This window comes from Nicotiana tomentosiformis, chromosome 8, assembly GCF_000390325.3.
Source record: "Nicotiana tomentosiformis chromosome 8, ASM39032v3, whole genome shotgun sequence".
Classification (NCBI taxonomy): domain Eukaryota; kingdom Viridiplantae; phylum Streptophyta; class Magnoliopsida; order Solanales; family Solanaceae; genus Nicotiana; species Nicotiana tomentosiformis.
In genome coordinates this window covers 101,976,081-101,986,232 of record NC_090819.1, presented here as the reverse complement: position 1 = coordinate 101,986,232, position 10,152 = coordinate 101,976,081, and the positions used below count along the sequence as shown (strand labels likewise).

Genomic DNA, 10,152 nt, shown 5'->3' with positions numbered 1-10,152 from the left:
TCCCAATGGTAGGTACGTAGGATTGGAGTGAGATATTTTAAGACGTTATACCCATCCCCCTTCACATTGGTCATTAACACGCATGTGTACCATATGCATTTCTTTATTCAACTCAACTCAATTAACGTCTATCCTTTTTCTTCTCTCGCTCTTTCTTCCTTTTTTTTCTCTTTTTCATTTTATTTACTTTTAATGGCAGCCAAATTGGGTTGTTGGATTGGGTCATTTCCAAAATCTAAGTATATTATTTTATTTTATTTTATTGAAATTGCAAAGGTTTAGTGTTGAATTATAACGCCCTCCTTTTCTGAACCCCTAAAAACTAGTCCTTTGGTGCATAATTCGATAAATACCGAATTACCGTACCGAAACCCAAAATTTTAGTATGTGGTATTTGATATTTTGGTATGATATTTTGTTTAATTTTTAAAAATAAATTGGTATTAGGTATGGTATTTAAATTTTAAAAAGAAATACTAATACCGTACCAAAATATATATTATATTGCACAATATACACATTATTAATTATAACATAATTATAAAAAAATCTAAAATTCTGCTTTCCTTTATTCTCTAAGTTCATCAATTAACTCTAAAAAAGTAACAAGACATTTCTAATGATCAAATTTATTCCTCTCTCTTTGTTGATATTTGTTGGTTTTGGACAAAACTTTTATCAACAAACGTTTTAAATTTTGTATTTTTGAGTACTTTAATTAAGAATATTATAATTTATGACTCTACACACTAGTTAGTATTCACACTGAATAAACCGAAATTATTGAACCGAATAAACCGAAACCGAAAAGGAGAAAAATTGAATCATACCGAATTTAATTAGGTACGGTATTGTTATAGCATTTTAAGAAATTGAATACCAAAAATATCGAACCGAAATGTCTAAATATCGTACCGACCGACGAACACGTCTACCTACAACCAAGTAAAAATAAGTTACGTGCATTTCTAACATTATGATTAGTCCAGCAACGGGGCCCCGGCGAAGGAAAGATGAACTTCTACATTTTTCAGCTAGTTGACAATAACCTTGTTATTTTTGTCTTTCATTTCTTCTTATTTTTGTCCAACTCCATCTTCCCTCTTCATTTACTTGCAAATAAAAAGTTACCTAGAATCCTCATTTTTTACTTCCTCTCCTCCCATCTTCTATCTCTTCGCCCCAAACAAATATAGGATAACAATACCGTTGCTCATATGTTCAGTTCCACTTTCTTCATCCCAACCAAGTATAGCAAATATGATATAAGTATTCGAAGGCAATGGCACATATCTCAAAGTTCTAGACCATCCCGAAAGAGTCTCCACCCCGAACACAGAAGAAATTTGGTTTTGGCAATGCTCGAGTGAATCAGAAAACATCATATCTCTGGCTTGTTCCGAAACAACAAACAGTAATTGAAGCTGGAACCATGAAACTGGAACAGCCAAACGGCCCAAGCGCTCAACGAATTCCCTTCCACTTCTTAGACTAACAAATCAGTGCCTCAAAATGAATTAGGTTCTTCAATTTTCTTTCTGGTACTTGTAGGCCGAACCATTATCTTGGAAACAACTCCACAGCAACAAATATACCATTGTCACATTTAAAACTCCTAAGCCAAAATCTCACAGAATCGGCACTTTTTAGGGAGAATACCTTGACAGAGGATATAGCAAAAGGCCCTGAAGAGATGATAGCAAGAAATGTATGCCTGAAGATATCGAACCCTGTGACGTGACCAAATGCTATATAATGACCACATAGCTTGATACTTCAATCACGTGAAGATCAAAACTCAATTACATGATGTGACTATATGAGAATATTGCTAGAGTTCAAAAACGGTACTGCAGAAACCAGATTGTTCTGAAGATTCAGGATACCATAACCAATAATTTGGATGATGAGCATATATTAATTTATTTGGGGGAGCATTTATGCTGACATTCACCATCTCATAAGAATAACTAAATGAGATGGTGATAATGGCTAACCTCAACAACTGCAGGCATTCATTAACTTTTTGATCGGAGTGAACCGTAATAAGGAGAAAGTTGGCAGCTTCTCTTCCAACACAAATTGCAGAAAATGATATATCCACTTCATTAGAAGCTAGCATTCAACCAACTTCAGTTTGGATATTATGGGTAAGTTTCATACCTGCGCATTAACTTTTAATTTTGCACGGTTTTCCTGGGTCACATTTCAAATTCTCAAAATCGGTAGCACTCATCTGTTCAGCAGCATAAAGGATTGCTCAACTTGCTGCCAAAGCACTCCACATTTACTATTCCACTATCTTCTTGTACAGCGGACATCCTAAATGCCATTGAGAAAATTCAAGTCAACAGCATACTCTAATGATCCTCGCTCTCCTTTCTCCATTCTTCTTCATCAAATAAATCTTCAGGTGGGTCATAAACTACAATATCTGGGAACAGTTCCAGAAAATCATCCTTCACTTTTCCCCTCAGTTCTGGGTAAGGAAGTAAACCCTTCAGTATAACACGATAGGGTAAAGACATAGGAGGATCAGGAGAGCGCCTCATTTCATCATATATGTGCATTGCCTCTGAAGGTAATCCACCATCTAGAAAAGCCCTGACAAGATCACCAAATGTATGCTGATCGAAAAGCACTCCTTCTTGCTTCAAATCTTCCCATACCTTCTTTGCTTCATCTACCTTCTTGTTTCTTGCAAGCATGAAAAGCATATCCCTGTAAAAGAACATGTCTGGCCTATACCATATTTCTTTGCGAACAACCTCGTACAACTGCAAAATTAAGTGTAATGGCCAACAGTATAAGCATTGCATAAATGATCAACGAAAGTGGATATCTTCAATCTCGGCAAATGTTTCCCTGCTCTACTCTAGAATTACCACTTAAAGAGAACAATAGGAAGTAAATGTAAGAAGAAACACGTATAATGCACAACATCACAATTTTACACTTCGCATATCCACATCACATTTCTTTTAATTATGGTGAATAAACCATCGAAGTCAAATTGAAAATATTCCAAGCAGGAATCAGTATTCACACTTGTGATCAACATTGTCGAACATAATGCTAAATTTTGTCAAAGAAGTATATGATAGTACAGCAACAAGTGGATGTTACAAGAGTTACTTTCGAATAAAGCAAGAGTTTAACAGGACTTGAGCTTACCAACTTTCCAACTAACATAATCAACCATTTTCCCCAGTACACAGTGACCCTAAAGTTAAACCCACAATTTTTCTTTTTTTAAATGAAAACAAAAAACAAAAATCATCATAAATGAAAACAAAAAACAAAAATCATCATATCCTTCTCCAATTCTCGGAATCTCCAAAGAACATGGAAACTAAAGTTTGTTCTGAGGAATTACGCACAACTAAATATTTATCATTCCCACTCTTGTTTTTTTTCCCCTTCCATTTCTGGTACGTCAACAAAAAAGCAAGTTTATGACAAAAAAAGTAGTAACAAAAATTCGAAATATTGATAGCCAAAAAAATTTACCCTCATGGAGAGATAAACAAGATCTTGTCTTTGGAACTCAGCAAGAACAGCAACAAGGTCAGATTTGAGAAGGCGAGAAACGTGGGACTTAATGAACCTCTCAAACCGGACAGGGTTCGATTGCAAGCGCTTAAGCTCCTTGGCAACCATTAAACCTTCTTTTCCCATTTCTTTCTTGCGCCTCCATATCGACACACTTGGGCTTGATGATGAAGCTGAACCAGTAATAATTTGTCTGATTCCGTAGCTAGAGTTTGATGAATGAGGGAGAACAATTAATATCGGTGAGGCTCGCCGCAGAAGATTCTGACCTTGACGCCACATCGGCAAATGGGTGAACTTCAAAGTGAACTCACAACCATGTTAATTCATTGAGAACAAGTTCTAACAAATACACAAAGATCCTTTGAGGTTTGAATTACACATGCTAATTCCTAAACATAACACAATCTCACGAAGAATCTAGAAATATGAATGAAGTAGAATTAAATACAACAGGCGACACAATAAAATAGAAAAAGGGGAAAAGTTGCTTGTAAAAACTTACTAGCAACAATGGAGAAGTTGGTAAAAACAGAGAGGTGATGATGAATGACTTAGTAGTTAGTAGAGCGGCGGGGTAGAGACGAGAGAGCACACTCGGTGCAAAGAAGGGCAACTACGACTTTTAGCCAAACTCAGAAATTACGTTAAACGACCCTTGGGGTTTTTTCACTCACCTAGCACAATATAAACTCGCAAGGAAATGAGGGGTTTTTCGCGCAAGGATTTAAAATTTTAAATTCATGATTACTTACTACTAATCATTTTTTTTCACAATGATTGTTACTGCTACTTGGGCTCTACTATGATAGGATTTATTTGTAACGCTGGTACTAGTTATGTTATATTTTTCTTATTCATTATTTAGTTTGATATATTAAAGTATCACATAATTTCTAAAAGAATTATTTGTTTACAAAAATACCCTCATGACTATTCCATCACTTTATCTTGTTTGAGGAATATTTTTATATGAAAAAAGTTTAAAAAAATTATTTGATTTGTCTACCTATATTGCAGTATAGAACTGAATATTTATTTATAGAAAAGAAAATATGCTAAGTATTTATTTATCTAGTAGAGATATAATTTTATTTCCCACTTTCTTAGATTATTAGGCAAAAAAGTTTGAATTAAAAGAATAATCGTAAAATGAGTTGATTACAAGTGCATTCCAGTACAAATTAGTAAAGTACATATTTATTAATGAGTTAATACCCTAAAAACCCCCTAAACTATCATGTTTTTGTCAGTTTCCTGCTAAACTATCTGGTGTCCCCAAAACCCCCCTAAACAATTTTTTCCATCATATTGAAACACCCTCGTTATATTTTTGGCAACCCGTGTGTAATAACTTGTTATTGCGCGCGTAATGACTGAAAAATCTATCAAAAGGTCCCCACCTAACAACATGTAATGGCTAATTAAACCTTTCTTCCTCATTTATTCACTTTCTTCCTCATTTTTCACCATCCCCCCCCCCCCCCCCCCAATTTTTTCTCCTTTCTTCTTCATTTCTCCATTTGGTTCCATCTAATATTCTCCCTCTCTTGTTATTACTGGATCTATTTTTTATCTTTCTCATTTTATTCTTCTTTCATTTATTACCGGAATTTAGTTGAAAGAAGAAACACTCATTCAACAACTCACAAAAAAGATCTAATTTTTTTGGTAAAATTGACTTTAAGTTACCCAGCGAATTTATACAATAATTTTACAACAAAGAAGTTAGTTTTTAAAGAAGTAGTACATGTGCATAACTATCTTCTTCAAAGCAACTCGAAATTTTACCAATAATCTTCACTCAGTCAGAACTCCAATGAATCCTAGATTTTTCAGCAAACCCTAATTTTTAATCCTCAATCTTGAACAAAAACAAAATAAGACTAAGCAATCGAGGATTATTGGGGAAAATCAAGGTTACAACGAAGCTTAATGGAGCAAATCGCTACTGAGAGTTGTAGTATCCATCATTGGAAGAGAGAAAAGAAAAGCGAAATTGACAGAAATATTTTTATCCTACCCCTCTTTTTTTTGTTTCTAACTGGGTGAATATTTATCCCTTTAATAATACTTGATTATTATTTAAAATAACTAATTAAGTCAATTTTTAGATTAAGCTAATTAACCCCATACGTGGATTGCCACATGGCAAATATTTTTGATAATTTAGAGCGTGTAACACACACACTATCCGAAATATAACGATGGTATTTTAATATAAAGGAGAATATAGTTTAAGGGGTTTTTGGGGATATCGGATAGTTTAAGCATGAAACTGACAAAAACGTGATAGTTTAGAGGAGTTTTAGGGTATTAACTCTTTATTGATTTACAATGAAAAATTTGGGGGAGTATGGATATAAATAGCGAGAGCAATTTCAGTATCAAATTTACATCAAACTTGTATTAATATAATAATATTTTTTTAATCAAACATAAGTATTAAAGGGTAATTTTATCTTTAACTAAGCTAATATATGCATTAAAATTTATTACATTATTAATACCATTATTTCATATGCATTAATTATGCACAAGATAATACCAAATAAAATGTACATATGTTCAAAAAATATATCAAACAATATATTATAATACACAAAGCCATCCTACCAAAAGTAATGGGCTATACATAAAATTATACGAGCTTAACTTTGTTATGAAAATATTATATTGTGGATGCCCATTCATTACTCCGCTATAGATAATCTTCCTGAAGAAGATTATCCATTTAGTACTCTGTTGAAGTTTATCTACAAGCAACTGATGCAGGCAAGTTACAAGCAACTCAATGAAATAATTTGCAGCAGCTTCTTATTAAACAGGCAGGTTGCAAGCAGCTCATGCAGATAACTTACAAGCAGCTGATGCAGGTAGGTTGCAAGCAACTCAATGAAATGATTTGCAGCGGCTTCTTATTAAACAGACAGGTTGCAAGCAACTCATGCAGACAACTTACAAGCAGCTAAAGAAAATCCTTGCAACTTCTTCCTGAAAAGTCTCGCAGCTGCTTCCCTTCTTCTATAAATAGAGGAGTTTTCAATTCATTATGAACATAACTTTAAAAATTGAATAAAATATCAATCTCCCTCTATACTTGTCTTCAATTTATTTTTTTTATAGACTTTATTTTATAACACGTTATCATCACGAGACTCTGCAATTTTGAGTACTTATATCGAATTTAATTTCCATTTCAGTGTTTATCTCCGATGTAAGGTGACACTCTTATGTCTGTGTCAGATCTTGTTCATTCCGAGCATCATAAGGCAGATTATATCCTTGAGGTGGTGAGTTTTTCTTCTTGGCAGTAGTGATGTAGATATCACTTACATATGGAGTGGCCAAATTTGCGTAATTTAATTTGAGCCATTTGCTTATATTTTAATATCTTTATCATCGCTTTCTTGGTTATATGTTACGTATACAGTACCTATTTTGGTATTTATTTTCATCCTTATTATCTTAATAAAGGATTACAAAGTGGATAACATTGTTAGATCCACTTAAACTCCAGCAGAGTTTGCAGGAAATATACAACTACCAGAAGTGGTTATATTTCGTATATCTCATTGTAACTAAATTTTGTTAACCACCAGAAGTGGTATATGCTTATGACCACCAGAAATGATAATTTAGGCTTTTTATGGTTACAATTAAAGATAAGCTAGATAAATATTCTCTATAATACATGCACGGCTCGATTTGCTCTTGAAGTAGTAAATATTTTAAAAGAGGTTGAAGCTTCACAATCTGATATGATTAATGCGTGTTCAGATAATTATGTTCGATTTCCTAAAGGATGAGAATTTTTTTATAAATATTAATCTATTCCCTGAAGTGAATGTGATAATATTAATAAAGTCGTAAATATGAACGCGCTCTTGTTGTAAATATATTACTATTCACCTCCAGAAGAGTTAATATGATTGATAGAATATATACTCAATATTTCGTATTTAAATTTGCTCCTGAAGAAGTAACACAATTGAAATTTTCTCCTGAAGTAGGAAAATATTTTGAAGTAGTATCTTTATGTGCTTAAACAAAATAATGAGCTATTCAAAGTTATTTTTGAAGCACATATTCATTCTCCAGAGTGAATGAAGAAATACCACAACTCACCTCCTGAAGAGGTAGAATAATAGAGGATATAAATATTATTTTGTAGCATAAAGATCATTATCACACGTACTTGTTGTACGTAAAACATCTTGGATAATTTTATTAAGTATCATTCTAAGGCAAAAGCATTCTTGTAGAATGTTTTCTACTACAACCATATTAATATATTATGGTTAGTTATTGAGTTTTCCGAATGAAATAACAATTCGTATATCTTTACTTAAAAGATGCAATGACTATGTGGTTGCCGTATTGATACAAAATATTCAGATGTTAATGATATTTCTTCTTGGAGGAGATATTTGTCACAAAGTTAGTGGTAGAAATATTAAAATTCTTATTTTTCGTCATTTATAAATTTAGAATTAGCTTTATATTGTTCATTTGATTGTGATTTTCTCTCATGATACCAGAAGTGTCTGAGAAATATATAGTAGTACAACAAAAGCTCCTGAAGAGATAACTGTTTGTCTAGAAGACACATGATACAAGTAGTATCTGAATAATATTTGATTGTGGACAATAAATAGAAGGCTCCCGAAGAGCTTATTTGTCATTATTGTGGTCAAAACATATGTTATGATAAACCGAAGTTTACTAATATATATGACTATCATACTGAGACTACAAATGGTTGAAAGATTGAAAATCTTTATGTTTCCACAATCATATGGGGTAAATATGTATGTGAGAAGATACCTGCCTTATTCTTCAAATTTATACTACATCATGTATCACAATATATCAGAAGTTTACTAATGCAAAAGCAGTCACAGTAAATCAGAAATTTACTGATACAAAAGTAGTCACGGTAAATCAAAAGTTTACTGATACAAAAGTTTATGCCATAGTAAACTAGAAGTTTACTTAGAGATAGCACATGCCATGATAAACTTATAGTTTTCACTTGCCATTTTTAAATGAGCTATTTGAGAATTCAGATAAGCATATACTAAAGAACTCGAAGATTCTTCAAGAATTCTCTTGTGTTGCTTGTTCTCATAGTAACTTGATTATACCAGCTAAAGTTGGGACTAAAATCCTCGAATTCTGAATTATATAAAAGATGAATATGGACTTATTCACCTATCATGTGAACCACTTATAGATGCATATATAAGATGGTTACATGTATGTTTATTGTCAACCTACAGTTTGACATTTGAAATTGTCTTTCTCAATTAAGAGCATAATTTTCAGATTATGAAATCAAGATAGTTCATCTTGATGATGCTGGTTTATATCCAATGTAGTTTAGCATTGAATACCTCTTATTAATGGCTAAACTATTGCTTATGAGAACAAAGCCTCATGTATTGGTCTAAAATTTTTTAAATTGCATATAACAACACTTGTATGCATCAGACCAACAAAATATGATAAGTCCTCCCCTCACAATTGGTTTAGGATAAAAAAATAAATATTTTTACTATCTAATAACTTTTGATGTGTGGTATATGATTAATTTCTCTACCATATTACACAAAGATATGTTTTCCAATGAAGATTGGGGATATGAGTTAGTTTTTCTAACATTTGGGGATGAAATAAAATAGCTGAAAATATACTATATGAATCGAATTATCATTAATATGATCTTCGCTTAGAAGATAATTCAAGTCAAATGCCAGAAGCATTTGCTGATTTAAAATTAAATATCATATTTCAGCTGCAAATGCTCCTATTAAAATTAAAGTCCCTGAAGGATAGAGTTTACTGTACGCATGAAGCGTGGTAGACCAATCCGTTCCAAAGGTAACAATACTTGAAAAGAATAGGAGCAAATAATCAAAATGATCATAATAAGGAGGAAATAAGCTCTAGAAAAGCCCACGACACAACATTTCATGAAACTCCAGAAGAAGTTCAGATACCTAAAAATAAAGAAAGTGAAGAGATCTCAAACAGTTATGTCGCTTGCGAACTGATACGAAATGATCGTCGACGATATATTTGTTACAATATAGCGCACAATATTGTAAAAGATTGTGAAGATCAGACCTATAGTCCAGACACCTGAAGATGTCATGCCATTTAAATGTAAGTCATAACCTATATGACTCATTTGATTAATTCTATATGAAGATCCCTGAAGGATTTAAAATGCCTGAAGCAAATTCAAAATCTCAGAAAATATATTCAATCAGATTACAAAGATCTTTGTATGGTTTAAAGTAATCTGGGCGCATGTGGTATAACCGTCTTAGTGAATATTTGTTGAAAGAAGGTTACATAAATGATGTTATTTGTCCATGTATTTTTATAAAGAAAATGGCATCCGATTTTGTTATACTTGTTGTTTATGTTGATGACATAAATCTTATTGGAACTCTAGAAGAGCTCCAAAAGACAATTGAGTATCTTAAGAAAGAATTTGAGATGAAAGATCTTGGAAAGACAAAACTTTGTCTTGGTCTGCAAATTCAACATTTAGCAGACGAGATCTTTATCCATCAATCTGCCTATACATAA

The 10,152-nt window shown here is 32.6% G+C and overlaps 1 protein-coding gene across 1 annotated transcript; it reads right to left on the bottom strand.

Moving 5' to 3' along the window:
- Window positions 1–819: 819 nt before the first annotated feature.
- LOC104115584 (pentatricopeptide repeat-containing protein At1g62350) lies at window positions 820–4,220 on the bottom strand. Its single transcript, XM_009626254.4, has 2 exons — window positions 3,511–4,220; window positions 820–2,777 (listed from the first exon to the last, which is right to left on the bottom strand). Exons 1-2 carry the CDS (start codon window positions 3,832–3,834, stop codon window positions 2,361–2,363), a joined length of 741 nt encoding a protein of 246 aa, XP_009624549.1. The 5' UTR covers window positions 3,835–4,220; the 3' UTR covers window positions 820–2,360.
- Window positions 4,221–10,152: the final 5,932 nt, after the last annotated feature.

What these genes read in the sequence shown, in the direction of transcription:
- LOC104115584 (XM_009626254.4), bottom strand. Translation starts at nt 3,834, where the DNA reads ATGTGGCGTCAAGGTCAGAATCTTCTGCGGCGAGCCTCACCGATATTA. An exon ending in TTGTTTATCTCTCCATGAGG is followed by an intron (nt 2,778 to 3,510) that starts GTAAATTTTTTT and finishes TTAATTTTGCAG; the next exon opens with TTGTACGAGGTTGTTCGCAA.